At 42.9% G+C, this 17,513-nt stretch overlaps 1 protein-coding gene across 5 annotated transcripts in view; it reads left to right on the forward strand.

Annotated features, from left to right (window-relative positions):
* Akap2 (A-kinase anchoring protein 2) overlaps positions 1 to 17,513 on the forward strand; it is a 553,389-nt gene that overhangs the window by 257,753 nt on the left and 278,123 nt on the right. For all 5 annotated transcript variants that reach the window (XM_023722921.1, XM_023722923.1, XM_023722922.1 and 2 more), the window contains one exon: positions 11,595 to 11,675. In XM_023722921.1, coding sequence (XP_023578689.1) covers positions 11,595 to 11,675 — 81 coding nt within the window. The remainder of the gene's footprint in view (positions 1 to 11,594; positions 11,676 to 17,513) is intronic.

The following is a 17,513-nucleotide window of genomic DNA, read 5'->3' on the forward strand; positions in this document are numbered from 1 at the left end:
AGAAATATTCATCAGGTGTCAGCATAGAAGAAACAGAAGCATGATTGGCAGAAAAGATGTGTCCGTCTTTCCTTGGAATTAGGTTCATTTGTGTACGTCTGCGCTGTCCCTTTGTTGTTTTCTGAATGCCAGAGATTGTGTTCGCTTTCTGGTTGGTTTGCACACTGTTCTCTTTTGTATTTCCAGCCAGGGTAGCTGTGTGCTGCTTGTTGTCCGGTCCCCTCTGCTCTTCTAGGGCTGCTGCTCTGAGATCCAAGGGGAGCCAATGGCAGTGCTGTTTACTGTGAGCTTCAGGCAGTGTCCACTCCGCCTTCAGCCTGGAACTTTCCTCCAGGGCTGGCATGTCTGCTAAAACACTGCTCCTGGCTTAGTGGCTATTCCTGCCCCTGCCACATCCATAGTCTGGGTCAGGCAGAGCAGCCTCTCTGAGGAAACTGGCAGCTTTCCCAGCACAGCTTCATCTGCTCCAATCCCTCCCATAGAAGACATCAAATAGGAGAGAAGTATTTTGCATTTTCTCTCTTCCTTAGATCATTCAAGCCCTCAGAATGTCTCCCACAGGGATTAAGGTAAATGAATATATTAGTTGGCCAGGCACGGCTAAAAGTTGCAGTGCAGCCTTGACCTATTTTTGTTTGAAATTGGGAAATGCTCATGGATTTTTCCAAAAGCCTTCATTTTTTCAGCGTGTAAGGATTGGACATCAGAATGTTTCATATTTTCAACATCTCGTTTTCTCTGGAAGGTTTTGGCGTACGAATGCGAATGGGGTGAGGTGAGATGTATTCTGTGTCCAGAGCAGAGTTCACTCAGAGAGCTAAGCAACGGCAAGAAGCTATAATGTTTCTGTGCCTGGCAAAGTGCTCTAGGGTCAGGCTGGCTGTTTCAGCCCACTCGGCCACTTTATAGCCCATGACCTTGGGCACTTTACTGAGTCTGGCTAAAACTTCGTGGTTTTCCTCAATAGAAGGAGAACATTAAAGGTGCATATCTTAAGGTGTTCTGGTGATTAAGTGAAAAACTGGAAGTCCTTGCTATAAAGTACTTGCACATAGCAGGTACTCCGGATGAAGCAGGAGGACTGCAAGCCCAGCCCGGGCAGTTTAGCTACTTAGTGAAACTAAATTTAATCGCCATTATTATTATAGTTGTCCCTCAGTTTCCAAGAAAGGTGGTTCCAAGATTCCTGTGGATACCAAAATCTGCAGATGCTCACCCGGCTAATGTAAAATGTCAGCGTAGGCACACCCTTCGATAGGCATTTCATTTATTTATAGTGCCTAACACAAGGTAACTGCTATGTGAATAATTGCTATACTGCATTGTTCTGAGAATAATGACAAAAATTTCAATATATTTTTGGTACTGGTACAATTTTTTTCCCAATATTTCCAATCTAGGGTTTGGTGAATCTCAGAGTGTGGACCCCACGCATGCATACAGCTAATTAAGTTGCTGTCATGATTTCACCACCATCGTTGTTTTTCTTAGTTTAATCACTAGAGAACTAAACTTTGATTCTGTGACTAAATTGTGGTCTTGTAGACAAAACCCTAAGCTGGGTACAAAGAAAGCACTTTTATTGATTGAAGTCCTAATGCCACGGTCCCAACCTTGTCCCTCATTGCAATCCTGCAGTAGCTCTCGGAGACATCTCCATGTTTCATACAGTGTTCCAGTTCTGCTTCACACTCATCATGTGACACTTTAGCTCTCTGTACCTCAGTTTATCTCTTTCAAATGAGGATAAAAATAGACTAGATGCTGGGTGTGGTGGTGCATGCCTGTAGGCATGACTGGGAAGCTGAGGCAGGAGGATTATGTGTTTGAGCCCGGCCTGAACACTTAATGACTTAGAGAAATCCTATCTTCAAATTAAAAAAAAAGAAAAGAAAAGAAATATAGAATTCAACTCATTGGTGTCTGTCTGTCTGTCTGTCTGTGCCTTTTTCAGACAGGTTCTCCCTATGAAGTTCAGGCTGAACTTGAGCTCACTTTGTAGCCCAGGCTGGTCTTGAACTTGCAAGGATTCTCCTGCCTCAGCCTCCCAGAAGCTGGGATTACAGGTGGGGGCCACCACACCGGGCTACTCATTAGTTTCTTGTGAAGGCACAAAGTGTTAATATACATTAATCACACAAGACATTTCCTGGTACACAGTAAACACGACTTAAACATGTGCTAGTATTCAGGGTAGCTTGTAGGTGAGGAAGGGCATCTGCATTGCTCAGAATGTGTGAGGCTGTGTTCTTCAGAGTCTTGCAAAGTGCTAGAGATGAGTGGAAGCTTAGGGCTGAGCTAGCCATGCCTACCCATTGCACGGAGGCTGAGTCCACGGTCCAGATACAGTGTAGGCTCACACACATTACCCAGAGATTTGAGGGTGGAGCCTGTATCTGAAGTCAAGTCATCTTGACTGCAATGATGCAGGTGTTGAAGTAGTGATGTGGACACTGCATTCTGTAGGTGAGCTTAATTCCATTGTTTCAGGCATCTGGGACTTCCTCAGAGGTCTCTGTCTTTCCATCTACCCGTATGGAAAGTGCTTGATTTTCTTTTTTTAAATCACAGAGTGTTTATCAATAAGATGTCATGGACAAAGGTTCTACAATCTGAGGTACAGGATCTCAAGATAAATCCTGAGGGGATTTCACTGACCTTCTCAGACCAAAAAGCTACAACTCCTGTTGCACAGGTCCTGCTTTACCTTGGTCTTAACCATCCAGCAGAAAAGTATGAAGATGAAATATAGGAAGTAAAGCCATGCTGTTATGTTGAGCTGTGGGGGACTCAGGTCAATAATTTCTGACATTGCCAGTTAAACAGAAGACCCAATGCTATTATGGGCTACTGGACTCTTTTGGAATGTTTTGCTGAGTTTGCACACCTATAATATTCAATAACGGAACTTAGAAAAAATAGGGTATACAGATGAATGTCCATTTTGTATCTGTGTATTCATGGTGGTTAGGATAGATATATAGTTGCATTCTCTTAATGAATAGAATGATTTGTTCTAATGGTGTTTGTAAATAGGATCTCAAGTCCGCATCTTGTACAGCAATTAACCAAAGAAGAATATATGCAGTGTGTTATTTGTTGAAAAAAAAATAAGTTTTAGACCTTGTTTCAAATATTCTAGATAAGTGAAAAATTCACGTAAAACTTTTCTCCATGCTGAAGTGTATTTGTGTTCAGAAAAGCCATTTGTGATTTAGTTTTGAGCTGCACATGCTGCTTGACATGGAACACCCTTTCTCCATGAAATTACACATATCAAAATTGGAAAAAAGTAGGCCTGAATGGAAAATGAAGATATATATCTTGCCAATGTTAAAAGTAATGATACTAAAAATCAAATTTCTGGAAAATATATACCTTCTGTTGTGCATGTGACAGCTTCTCAAAACCTGGAAGACTTTTTGCTAAGAAGGGTGATGATAATAATACAAGTTTTTTAGATGTTAGAAACAAATCTGACTCAGGTATGTCCAAGCTGAACAATGTATAGTATAAATCATGTAATTTTAGAAATATTATTTGTTTTGCAAATGGACCAATAAAAATGAATGTAATAATTAAAAAAAAAAGATGTCATGGAGCACACCCTCCCTTCTCATCAGAGCTTGTCAGAACATATTCTTTGTTGATTAAAGCTCTAGCAAAGAATTTGATGTTAGGACTGTGAAAACTGAAGGGCAGCCATGTGGTTGAATCGTTGTCTAAAGAGCCATGCTAAACAGATCTTACAGAGCAGGTTTAATGTGTAATCCACATGGACTATAAAATTTTCTGCAGAGTGCCTTGAGTTAAAGCCCTGCTGTATTGTGTACTTGGCTTGGCATTGATGTGCTGCTTATAGTAACTGTTCAATGTAACTAGCAGCAGCCTTGCTTTTAGCTTCCACATGGTATTTCTGAGATTTTCACTGTTAAAGTATCATTTCAATAGTGCTGGGAGGATAGCTTAGTGGCATAAGTGCCAGCCTGGCAAACTCAAAGTCCTGAGTTCAATCCCTGATACAAAATTTATATATCGTTTCAAAGGCCAGTTGTATTAATCAATAATTTCCTTCTCTGTAGAGTTTTCTCTTGGTCTTATAAGTTCTGTTAAAAACAACAGAAAAAAAAAAAAAAAAGCAGGCACCAGCGAGATAGCTCAATGGACTCAGCACCTGCTTTGGCAAGCACAGAGACCAAGGTTTGACTCCCAGTCCCACATGTTGCGTCAGCCCCACCCCTGGGGTGCACTGACGGACAAATGAGTCCAGACATGGTGGGGTACACCTATAATCCCAGTGCTGGGTAGGCTGAAAACAGGAGGACCACTATGAGTCTGAGCTGTGTGGTGAAATGCTGTACCAAATACATGAGTGAAGAAAAAAAAAAAGCAGACAGTTTTCTCTTTTATGAATAGAATGTAAGCTCATAGTCAAAAATCAGTTGTTAAAGGAGAAATGGTATAAATTAAAATGCTAGTCAAAACTAAGAATGGGAATTGAATAGACCTGTAGAATTCTCCTGATGGTGGTACAGTCTGAGTACATATATGGCGAGGCAGGACAGTGTGAGTACAGGAAATTTATTGTCTTTCTGGCCAAGTCTTTTAAGGATATTCGTTAAACCGACTCCAGGTTCTCCTGCTAGTATTATCACAAAGTTACATACCAACTTCACTTTCCATATGTCTAGCTATAAATTCTGGTGCCAATTTATTCATTTTATAGTAAATGAAGACTGCATGAGGCTTAAAAAGTGCCCATTCCTCAATTAGGCGTTTTAAAGAATTAAATCAGGATCATGGCTGGTGACTTTGACCTTAGAGCCAGAAGAGAGAGTATTTTCTTTGTTTATTTGGATGCTTTTGTTTTCTTGAGATAGGGTCTCACCATTGTCATCCAGGCTGGCCTTGAACTCATGAGGTAGCTCAGGCAGGAGACCGAATTTTAATATCTAATGGCTTAAGATAAGTGATCTCAAAGGAATGGATCTATCAAGCAACTCAACATTCATGTTAACTGGCCAAGGAATTGCACAGCACTAGTGGGTGCCTCCTCAGTGTTTTCATGCTTGATCAGCCGGATTCTTAGATTTTAAATAGCCCCCACTTTTCTGTCCTGATATGTGGCAACAGCATCAACTCTACAACATTAAACAGGCAATTACAATCCAGCCACGCCTGAGATGATGTCCTGACTCCTTAATAGGTAAAGCTCCTTGGGTTCTGTTTGCATGCTGATTTTCTATAATTTCATTCTCAGAAAGTCACATGTGTCCTAGTGCAGCTCATCTAAAAGCTGAGCACCTTGAAATCTGTTTTCAGCTTGAAGTCACAAAGAAACACAGTCTCACAGGCACAAGTGATTCCAGCATCCTTACCAGTCTTTTGGAAAATACGACTCACAACAAAATATCCTTAAAAGGTTTTCTTTCCCTGATCATCTAATCTTGATGTCTCAGACCCTCGTTTTACACTCTTAACTTCAACCTGTCTCCAGGCTCTTCCAGGGCGTTGTGTTTGCGGCCTTTCTCTCCCCTTTGCGCCCTCTCTGCACCACCCCCAGCTCTCCCAAGAGCAAGTTGCTTAAAATGGCCTGTTTCTGCAGTTTTTAGGAGTCTGTGTCTTTCTCTGACTCTATGTTGCTGAAGCCATCTGGCAGAAAGTCGTTCAAAAGCTCTGTGTGAGGGAGACAGATAGAAAATCAGTAGCGCGGAATCAAAGCAAAACTATCTAGCAATAAGAAAAGGAAATATTGCCGCATGTGCCACGGAATATATTTTCTTTTCTGAATTCCAAGATCCCCTTGCTGGCCGCAGTACCTTGAGTGGGTCATGTGGTTCCTTCTTACTGCTGTGCCCTGGGATGATAGATATCAGCTAGAATCAGAATAGGGCCCTAGAGAGGGACTGGAAGTGCTGCATCTCTGCGCCTTGTGGCCCTTCCTGCTCAGATTTTCTTTCCTCCTTTCTTTTCCTCACCAATTCAGCTGGGATCAACCCCTGTCCCACATCCCCAGCCATTTCCAAACACCAGATGACAGCACAGGCAGAGAGGAGAGAGTCTTGAGCACAAGACAGTAGGCTCCCTAAACCCTTAGGAGACCTGCTTTTCATCATTTGGACTAACCCTCTGAGCGGTGTGTGCGCCTTTCTGTACAAGTGATCCTAGCTATATTAATAGTCTGCAGTGTTTAGGATGCTACAAAACGTCCAGAAAACACTCACCAGAAGAATGTATAATTGACAGCAAGACAAAAGAAGTGGCTTGCTGGCCACCCGGGTAGTGGAAGGTTCTGGAAATCTTCCCAATGGACTTGAGACCACTGCATTCCAGCTGTCTCCTGAGGCACATTCCTCCTGGACAGTTTGCTACTGTCAGCTCGTTATTGCTTTCCCTGGAATTTCTAGTTCTCTCCACTTCCTCTCTCGAGATGGGATTTGCGTGATTCTTTCCTGGACTTATCTTTTCCAACTCTTTTCTTGCATACATAACGACAGTGATCTAGCCCAATTGGGTTGATGTCTTCATCAGAAAACCCTTCTGACTTTATGGACTGGTGGCTAATATGTTTTCAATACTAGATTATGCTGCCATTGAAATAATGAGTGAAAACTTATATTTTAATGAGGAATATATAGACATATGGAAAAACAGAAACAAAATTGGTGATGAGCTAAAGGGACAGTTCTTTCATTCAGAAGTGCTCTGCAGGCACAAGAGCCTTGTCCAGCAGGAGCCCATTGTTTGGCAGAGAGAAGGTGTATCAATAGATGAAGCTATAAAGTACTCAAGGGATCAATGTAGAAAAATCCACAGACTGTGAAAAGAGGAGACAAAGGAGGGAGTGATGAGGTCCCTCTGCATGGACCAGAAAAGGCTTCCGTATGTGTCATATGTGTTTTAAGTGACTCTGAGTTTTAAGTGACACAAACATCCCTCAAACTAGCCTGAGCAAAAGGAAGATTTATTAGTATAATTTAAGAAGTCCACGAATCCTTCTGACTTCACTCATGAGCAGATCTGGGCCCCGGTCAGGACCTTGTTTTCTCTGCTTTTAAACCCCACCTCTCCCTGCAGGTTGGCCTTGCTTTCTCTGACATACTGTGGATGCTTTCCTTCCATGAGGCTTGGGCAGCTTGCACTCAGGTGCTTGTCATCTCAGTGTAGCCCTAGTGGAAGGAAGGATGTCTCCCTTCCCATGTCCCTGTGCCTCTCCCTAGAAATAGCTCTCATTGATTGTACTGGAGTCTCTCAGCCACTCTGTGTCACTCACTTTTGCAGAGTGAAAGCAGCAGGATGGACTTAAGCTAGCTGATGTGCAAGCCCTGGTGGCACAGACGAGCTGAGGTCTATGTGATTAACCATGAGTGATATTTCCACAAGGTTTATAGTGAGCATAGATAAGTTCCCCCAAAGGAAGGAAGATCAGATGGATCAAAATTGACAGGTGGTCACTATAGCTTCACTGATATTTAAACTGTGCTGTCCATGATGGATTGCTTTTTGTCAAATGAAGCAATCAGAGATATTCATTACTGTTAGAGGAAGCAGTGAGGGTAAAACCATGAAGATGTCAATCAGTCTCCCAGGTCCAGACACTGCACATAGTTGTTGAAGTTGGAGCATACGGCTGAGGATCAGGGTTGAAGAAGAAGACAGGCAGTGAGGAGATGTTCTGGGTGCTAGGGGAGAGATGCTGTGTCCAGATTTCCATATTAGCACACTGCTCTGGGAGTGATACGGAGGCTGAGTTGGAGAAACCAAGGCTTGAGATCTGGAGACTAAAGAAACCACTGCAGTAATCCAGATGGAGATCAGATGCAAACAGTTAAGTTATTTGCAGTGTTAAAGGGCCTAATGTGGGCTACTCTACAAGTGCACGTGTGGAGATAAAGGAGAAACATTAAGGGAATGAGGAAGGATTTTAATGGGGAAGCAAAAACCTGTGGGAAATAGCAAGGAGGAGGCTCAGTGGGGCTTTGTCCTTCAGGATAGTGAGTGTTTAAGAAGACCTAGACATCTGATTTGAGCACTGCCATTTGCTAAGATGAAGGATACAGTAAAAGGAACCTTGTGAATGCAGGGCAGGGCGATGTCTGAGGTGGTGCCTGCACAGGCTGAGTTTGAAGGTGCAGCCCTGAAGGAGTGGCAGGTCAATACCTGGATCTGGAGTAATGAGAAGGAGTATCATAGTGGAGTTGAGAGTGAAGGGCTATGAGTTACTGGCTTTTTCCTGATAAAGGGAAGGAGAAATATGGGAAGCAGCAGGCTAGCCAGGGGGCGGAGCACAATTCAGACCTCAGCAGTCTAAGTAGGTGAGGTTCAAAGGCACTTACTGGGGCCCTATGCCAGCTTGATGTAATTTGACTCATACCTGACACCTAGGGCTGATTGCATACCGAGCCTCTTATCTAACCTGATTACTATGGAAGGGGACCCAGCTAGACCAAGAATGTGCAACAGCAGTTGGAGGAAAGTTCAGGGTGTTGGCCAATCAAAATATCAATGTGAACATGCTAATGCCTCTGCCTAGCTGTGTGTATTAGTATCTACGTGGTTCCTTTGAGGGGATTTGAACTTGGTGTAAACGAGCTCCACCTTGCCACTGTCTCACTGTTGCCCACGCCTGCACTCTTGTGATCTGTGGGGCTCAAAGCCAACATACTGCTTTTCCTCACTCCCTAGATACTCTTAGCTTTTCTGGTTCTTACACTTGTCCTTTCCTTTTCGCGTTGATTGGTGCAGCTCTAAGCTGGGGAGGGCTTGTTAGAGCACCTATTCTCACTGTGCGTAAGGTGAACATAGCATCGCCCTAAGACATTTAATGATCTTTTTAATCTAGAAGTCAAGAAATGATGACCCATGTGCCAGTCTGGCCCGCTACTTATGTTGGTCCATAAAGTTTTGTTAGAACACAGCCACGTCACCCATTCACACATTGTCTGGGGCTGCTTTTGAGTTACAGTGACAGCACTGACTGGTTGCCACAGACTGTGCTCCCACAAGACCTCAAATGTTTACTGATGTTTAACATGTTTACTTTTTTACAGAAAAGTGTCTCAGTCCCTATTAATCCTTTCTTTATATGAGTGCCAGAATGGCGTTCCTAAAATACTATCTCATCATATCATTTTTGTTAAGAACATCACAATGATGCTGCGCTGTCTCCACAATACAATCCAAATTTGCCAATCCAGCATTCAAGACCTTCAATACCAGGCTAGTCTTTGAATCATCCTAGTTAGTTCCCTCCTTAGTGTTCTTGGAATATGCAGTCCATGCCTACACTTGCTCTCCCACTTTCCTTTTCCTGGCATGATTTGCCATTAATCTATTCCTGCCTAAATCCTACCCATTCTTAAAGAGCTGATTTTGAAATTGCCCCCACCTTGCCCAATTAGTTTCCAGTGATCACAACTGCTTTAACACGGAATGAGCCTCTACAGAGCCCGTCTGGTCATGTTTCTTTCAATCAGGGAACGGTTCACCAATGTGATGATAGGAACTTTCTGTGTAATTGAAGGCAACGATGTGGGAAAGCCTAGGAAGGGTTTGGAAATAACAAGGCATGTGGTTAGAACACAAAGCACTCATTTAACATTTGTGGAAGGACTGACTCACCAGTATCTTGTACCCATGACATATTATATCTTGTTCCAATTTAAGTGGAGATCATCAGGGAGAGTGGATATGATCAAAATATATTTTATATGTTGAAGCTGAATAGTTTGTAACATTAATGGGCACTAACAAAATAACTATAAAATAAATTCCATACAGGTGCATACAGGTGTTCAGTGGGAATGAGTTCTCTTAGGTACCCCGTGACGCTCAGTAGCTTGTCCTCAGGTATCCCTGAGATGCTGGATGGGTGGGCTTTCCATACTGGCCCTTCTCTTTCCCATATAGTATCACATAGTACCTGTCCTTGGCATACTCTGGAATTAAATGGCATCAATTACGCATCCCTGGTTGGAGTCCTTTGGTAAATAGCAAGTTCCTAAAATGTTCACGAGTTTCATTTAGCCTAAATATTATCTTTTAATGATGCATATTATGAGCTAATATTTCTTGGAGTCTGTGCATTGCATAAAAAACTTTGGTTATAATACGAATGATTATTCCACTGATTTGGACCACAGTGGTGCAATCAGATCCCTGGAAATGTGGCGCTACATAAACCCAGAGCTTCTGTGAATGCCCAGCATGGCAATCAGGCTTCTGTGTCATTGTCTCCTGTGTTGGATGAAGCCATTATATCTTGGCTGACAAGGCTCTCCTTGTATCTGTGAGCAAAGGAGAATGATCCAGTCTTATACATAGTTCAATAAAATACTCTGGTATACCTTAAAAGCAAGGCATTAAAAGTAATCTATCAGGCCTGGCGAGATAGCTCAATGGACTAAGCACCTGCTTTGGCAAGCTCAGGGTCTGGGGTTCTATCTCTGGTCCCACATGCCACACTGGCCCTGCCCATGGGGTGTGCTGAGCCTGTGAACGAGTCCAAGTGTGGTGGCGCATGCCTGTAATTCCAGCACTGGGGAGGCTGAAAACAGGAGGATCACTAGGAGTGTGAGCTGCGTAGTGAGACCCTGTACCAAATACATAAATGAAAAAATAAAACAAAAGTAAGCTTTCAGAAAGGTAGGCCTTTCTCTTCTTATGAATCACATTCCTTGATGTCTATTGTCTGCATTAGAGAAGTGTGGGGGAAAAACACTATGAAGATTATAATGCAAAATGCCAGGAAAGTACAGCGCTTTGAATCCAATTCCTAGACAGTCCCTAAAAGGAGGCATGCAGCAGTGAGGACAGTAGTAACTGCCAGTGGCTGAGTGCTGATCGAGTACAGGGTGTTGTCATAGGCCCTTGGTGTGTGTCTCCTCCCTTAAGCCACATCTAAGTCATACGATTTGGATAGAGTTATTATCTCCACATTATGAGAAGACTGAGACCTAAGGAGGGGAAAGAACTTTCCAGAAGTTACACAGCCAGAAATTGATAGGGCTGGGAGTCAGATCCAGACTTTGCATTTCCTATAACCTCAGGGAGCACCGCCCGCACGAGATGCTTCTCTCAAGGCTCCTTTAAGCAAAGACCATCCCTCTCATTTGCATTGTCTGAGATGCCCAACTGGATGATTTCTCCCACCCAATTTGCAATTACATCTTATTACTTATGGATATGATTTTGACCAAAGAAATCTAACCCTGTCTTTTGAATTGAGACGTATTTATTCTTTGTCTCCAGATTAACACTGCAAGCACAGGAGGGGGGTGGGGGGAGTGTGTGTGTGTGTGTGTGTGTGTGGTGTATAAACCGCCTTTTCTTATGGATTAAATTGTGGCAGTCTGACTGAGAGAGGAGCATTTCTCCCACTGGCTGAGCCCCCCGCAGGCATGTTAGGGGGACACTGCTGCCTGCCACACACCCAGCGACGGTGGGGCAGGTGATGCTGCGGTGTGCCCAGCGTCTCTGGGAGGGACTGCACAGATGTGTGCCGCTTCTGCTTCTGCTGCCTGCCTTCACATTCCTGGAGCCAACACCCACCCACTCTGACAGACTCTCTTTCTCTCTCTCTCTCTATTTTCAAGGAAAAAAGAAAGAGGCAGACAGAAATAGAAGGCAAACGACAGCAGCTTGAGGAGCAGGTACTCCTGCTGCAGCATTCCAAGGTAAGAGGCTTATCCCACAGCCCATGCCATCATTAGCCATGCGGCTCACACTCCAGAGAGCTGGGCAGAGCCTGCCCTGCCGCCAAGGAGCCGTGCCGCCTGAACCAGCCCTTTTCATTCAACAGGGAACCATCTCTGGGCTTTGCTTATGAATTTCTCGGATCCAGGGCATCGTTACAGCATTCTGATTTCCGCAAGCATGAGATTACAGTGTGCAGTGTGCATGTGGACGGGTGCAGGGTGGTATGTGCGTGTGGAATGCGGTTATATATAGAAACTGGAAGAGAATTCTGCACACAGTCCAAAGCTGATTCTCCTGTGCATCGGCTCAGACGCTGCCCGAGACACATTTCATATAATGTACTTTTAACATCTAAAAAATATTAGTCTCTTTCTTGGCATAGAGGAAAGGAAGATAAAAGTGTAACCTGACTTTTAAAAAAGACATTGTGTATTTCAGTAATTCATGTATTTTATTTCTACTTTAACAATTTTGGAAGAGTTAGAAGCAGCAATTGGTCAAAGGTGGCTTTTAAAGGATTTGACTTGGATCTGCACTGCACCGAATTAAAGAGAGGGAGGGAGAGAGCTCTTTTACTTTTTTTTTTTTTTTTTTTTTTTTTTTAAGACATAATGCACTTAAGCATTGTAATTGATTGCAGCCCAGGAGAGAGCTCTGTCACTGTCACACCGACTGCACTGGTTGTTGACTGTTGCTTTCTGCATGTTCAGAGAATAATGTGACCACATTCCGTGGCCAGCTGGGAGTTGCTGCTTGCCTCAGCCAGCCCCTGGGCTTCCTTTTTAGGAAGGCTGTCTGCTGCCTGCCTTGAGTTTCTGTGACCTTGGGTGTTCAGAATCGCTTTGCTCAGAGGGCTGGTGAGGAGAGTGGTGCTGCTCTCAGGGCAACGCTCCGTATGGATTATCCGGACTTTTACAAACAAGATAAACCTTCATGGTTGTGTTTCCTATTTGCCTCGAGAGAACAGGACGGTGCTAAGTGAATGCTCTAAATGAGAATCAGGGGCAAGCTATTTCCTGATTCCAAAGAGCACCATGACCTATATCTGCTTAGGTTTCTTATCCATTTACCATGAACTTTAACTAGAGAAATGTGCTCAAAAGGAAGAAAAGCAGCTTGCCACTGAGAATAGCATCCATCTCTCTCTTTTCATCACATAAATCTGTTTTCAGACCTTCCTTTGTGGAAGCCTGTGCTGTATCCCATATGCTCCTGCTCCTTCCTGACAACATTCCTGAGGGAGGACTGACGCTAAAATTAGCAACCTTTTCGTAAAGACAGGAAGAGGATAACAACAGTAATAAAACTGAATGGAATGTTCAAGGTCAATCTGGACAGAGCAGGGTCTGGCTCAGAGCGCAGTTGGTTTGCTCTTGTGACAGACCAGCATGCACTAATACCTCAGTAAATTATTGGATAAAAGGTGAACTTTTTAACAGGAGAACTGAATGGATAGGAGAGGCTGGCTTTCGTTAGACAACATCTCTCCTCCTCAAGCTCAGGGTCGTTCTCTGCTTTTGTTTTCCTTGAATCTAAAGTTAGTCAATGAACCTATATCAGAAAACCAAGTGCTTTCTCTCCCAACTCTCAGCATTTTGGGTGCCAAGTAAAATACCTGGATTCATTCATGACTGATGCCCAGCAGAGAGAGTGTTGCAACAACCTATCCATAGCCCATTTATCCATTTTTCATCTGTGCATCTATTCATCCATCCATGCATCCATCCATCCATCTACCCATCTCTCCACCCATCTACCCAGCCAGCCAGCCAGTCAGCAGAAGAAATAATAAAAATAACACAGCTTTACATAAGAAAGCCATGATGCTCTTTCAAGGACTTAGAAACAAGGTTGTCTGAATTCTTTCTGAAATTGGCTAAGACTGTGTCTAACACCATCACCGAGGGAATCCTGTTGTGTCTGGGGCAGGGAGGACTGGAAATCATTATAATTTAGTAAGCAGAGACCAGTGCATTACTTTTTCCTCTCTCTGGGAAAGGCTTGTGTGGGCAGAATGCACATAGATTGTTAGTCTTGAACAATAAAAAATCTCAGAGGCGCCGAAGGCAGAAGTGTGTAGCTGGTGCCCCTGGAGAGAAGACCGCTGGCTCTGGGTGTCTGTGCTGTGGAGTCAGGGCTGGCAGACGAGGAGGGAGATCACCAGGCCTCCCCATGGCCCAGACAAAACTTCTCTCATGGTTTTGCCTCTTTTTGTCCTGAGCACAAAGTCCCTAAAATAACATTATTTTGATACTAAAAACAGGGTGCCTGATTAAGAGATACTATCACTCCAGGTACCTGAAAGGAATATGTTTCCAGGGAGAATTCAGTTTCTGGCATGGCCTTCCCTCAGGAAGGAAGTCAGTTCACTGGGGCGATATTGCCTGCTCTTGTGAGCAGCCTCAGGATCTTCTTGTCCACTCCCAGTAACGCTCACCAGTTTCCTTGCCCAACATGTGCTGGTTCTTGGAGTGTGCACCCCGCATAGTGACCACGATGGGTCTTCCTCTTCTTCCTGTCTCACAGGAATGGGCACAAGTTCTTGAGATCAAGTATTTGGCTCCTGGCAGTGGGGCCGCCCAGGGGGAACCTCAGGGCTACCTGCTTGCAAAGGCCAGACTTTTCCCAAGATGCTGTTCTCACTCAAGGAAATACTTCCTTTTGAATAGTTTGTCTAGAAAGATGCCAACTGCCACAATCACTGTCTTTCTTACCCTTACTATATTTTCAGAAAATTTAGACCAGGCAGACTTGTCACTGAAATTATTGTAGAAAATACTAGCACATATGTCACTAATTAATATTACTTCACTAACTTACACAATCCAAGATGCTTTCATAGTAAGAGAAATGGAAAATCATTAGAGTGCTGGATTTTATATTTAATATTTAATATTCTCATACTCTGAAACTATGTTCTATATGTATCTCTCACCTACAACAATTATATGCTTATCCCCAATTAAATGATTGTCAATTATATAAATGCAGGGAGATATGAATTATTTAGATAGATTCTCTGGCCCCATTTCAAAGCAAATAAATAGAACACAAGGCACAATTTTGACATTTCTATTTTAGCACTCTGGCAACTGCAAAGCTTAGAAGCATATAGTAACTCTACAGGATGGAATATTATTACCTTAAATATGGGTCGCTATGAGCATGCTCTTCAATAAAGAACCAAAGTATGAAAGGTTAAAATGGTTAATCATTTACAAGGTTACAAATACTAGGCCAGGGAGATAGCTCAGCAGTCTAAAGAACCTGGTTAGACAACCGAGGCAGGCACAGGGGACTGAGGGTCCATTCCCCGGGCCTGAATGACGCACCAGCCCCGCCCTCAGAGCAGCCTGCAACGCCACCCCCCAAACAGTCACTGAATTCAGATTATCCATAGCATTCCACATATGATAAAAAGGTTAAAAATAGTGAAGGTTAAAATATTAGCTTCTGTACCCCAGTAATGAAGAAACCTTAAGATATATTAGTTCCTGACCAAATTAAAGTCAGATTTCTTTTTAGAAGATGCTTAGCTGTATTTAGTAGCTAATATTCTTTATGTAAGAATTCCTAAGACATATTCACAAAATGGAACCAATAAGTTTTTGTTTTGTTTTGTTTTGTTTTTTTTGGTATTTTTAGGAAAGGGTCTACAGGGTGTTCAGGGTCTCACTACTAAATCGGACTTGTAGTGATCTGCCTGTTTACAGCCTCCCAGGAACTGGGATTACAGGCGCGTGCCACCATGCCCAGTCCCAATGGCCATCTCAGCGCGCCCCGGGGGTGGGGCCAGCATGGCCAGCCAGGGGATCAAACCACGGCCCTGCGCCTGCTTGTAGGTGCTTTAATCTGCTGAGTTATTTGGTTGGCCCTCCAATAAGCATTTTTGTCATTTCGCTTATTATAAAAGTAAGGTCATGGGAATACCTAGACTTAAAAGTGCAAGACATGTGAAGAAAAAAATATCAACTTCATCCAAATGTGACTTGCGCAGGAGTATAGATTTCTGTGTTGTCCCCTCAGTATGTTGCTTTAGATTAAGCTATTTAGCCCTTGTTTTACAGGCCTCATCAGCCTGCAGATAAAATAAAACTCCATTTCCTTTAACTTTGTTTGTGGGCTCTTTTAACATCTCATAAAAAAGTATAATTTTTATGGAATCCTATGTAGCAGCATTTTACTTTTTGATTCTCGCCTTTCATGTTGATAAGTTCTGGCCCTAGTATAAATTGCTGAATCATCATGGTGGTCGTCTAATAGGGCTGAAGCCTTTAAAACAAAAGCCCGTCTTCCCCAAGACCACCTCCCCCTTCTTCTCCAACTCAGCCCAGGGTACAGTTTCCTTTCACCCTTCCCACCACCTCAGGGAAGACCCCCAATCAGCTCCTCAGGTATATCTAAGCATCCCCTCCCATCTCCACCCCTGGTCAAAGGCCATGAAAGCCTCAGCCTCCCTTTAGTTCCAATCGAGGGAATTCTTCATCCTTCCCCACATTCTCTCTGTGTCCTCCAAGATAATAAAGCCCCTTTCCCTTTTTCCTTCTGCCTGTTTCTCTGCCATGCTGGACACCTGAAAAAAACCTATCACATGTCACCCTCAGAAAGCTTTCCATCTCAAACATATACTTCTATTTCTGTAGTTTTCTGTTTTGTTTTTGACACAAGGTCTGGGTATGTAGTTCAGGCTGGCCTTGAACTCACTTTGTAGCCTAGATTGGCTTCTAATTCGCAGTGATCTTCCTGCCTCAACTTCCAGAGGGCTGGGATTACAGGCATGCATCCTCATGCAGGGAAACTTCAATGGTTTTAATCCATCTAGAATTTGTTTTCCTATGACGGGTGTTTTCTTCATATTGACCCACTTGTCTCAATGTGATTTATTGATTAATTCATCATTTCCCTCACTGATTCATCTTTATCACATACACATTTCTCTTGTATTCTCAAATCTACTATTTGTGGATTCTTCCTGACCCAGTACCATTCTTGTTTAATCCCTTTCGCTTTATAATTTATAATTTCATAAGGCAAGAGCCATCATTATTTTTTTGAAAGACTATCTTAGCTTTTGTCCATAGAAACAATTATTTATTTTTATTGTTTTTATAGTATGACGTGATAATGTGAGTTTTAAGAAAATAAATCAATGACCATCTTATACTGGAACAGACTGAATATAATATTTCCTTTTGCCCCTTGTTGATTTGTCTGTTTTATTGGTCTGTTCAAAGTCCCAGCACAGAGTCTGCGCTCTGTATGAGTTGCAACATGTGTTCCTTTGGGACTGCCACTTTCATAAAGGTCTGTCTGACACAGTCAGCCCTGTCGGAGTCAAACCACTAATATCACAGCTTCAGCGCATTTGCTGCCTTTGGATTACTTATTCATGAGCCGGGGAGCCTGACTTTTCTCCCAATGCAAGCTATGAAAATTGTAGTTATATTTTAAAGAGATGGCTGAGGGGAAAAAAGATTGACTGCACTGTGACCTGGAAAAATATTTATTGTCAACTCAACTCACCAAAGTCTGTGCTGAACAGCCCAAGGGTATCAGGCACCTTGCTACAAAGACATTAACAGCGTCTTTCACCATTTCGCCATTTCTTTTTTTAATTCTTTGGTGCTGAGGACTGAACCCAGGGCCTCCTATGTGGTAGACAAGCATTCTACAGCTGAGCCAAACCCTCAGCCCCTCGTTCACCTCTAGGACTAATTTCAGACTTTTCTTGGTTATTGGTATATGTGAATGGCCAATTTTATTTATTTATTTATTTTAATTTTTATTTTTCCATAATTTTATTGAGAAACAAATAA

Source organism: Octodon degus, unplaced genomic scaffold (genome assembly GCF_000260255.1).
Source record: "Octodon degus isolate 3935 unplaced genomic scaffold, OctDeg1.0 scaffold00094, whole genome shotgun sequence".
NCBI classification, from domain to species: domain Eukaryota; kingdom Metazoa; phylum Chordata; class Mammalia; order Rodentia; family Octodontidae; genus Octodon; species Octodon degus.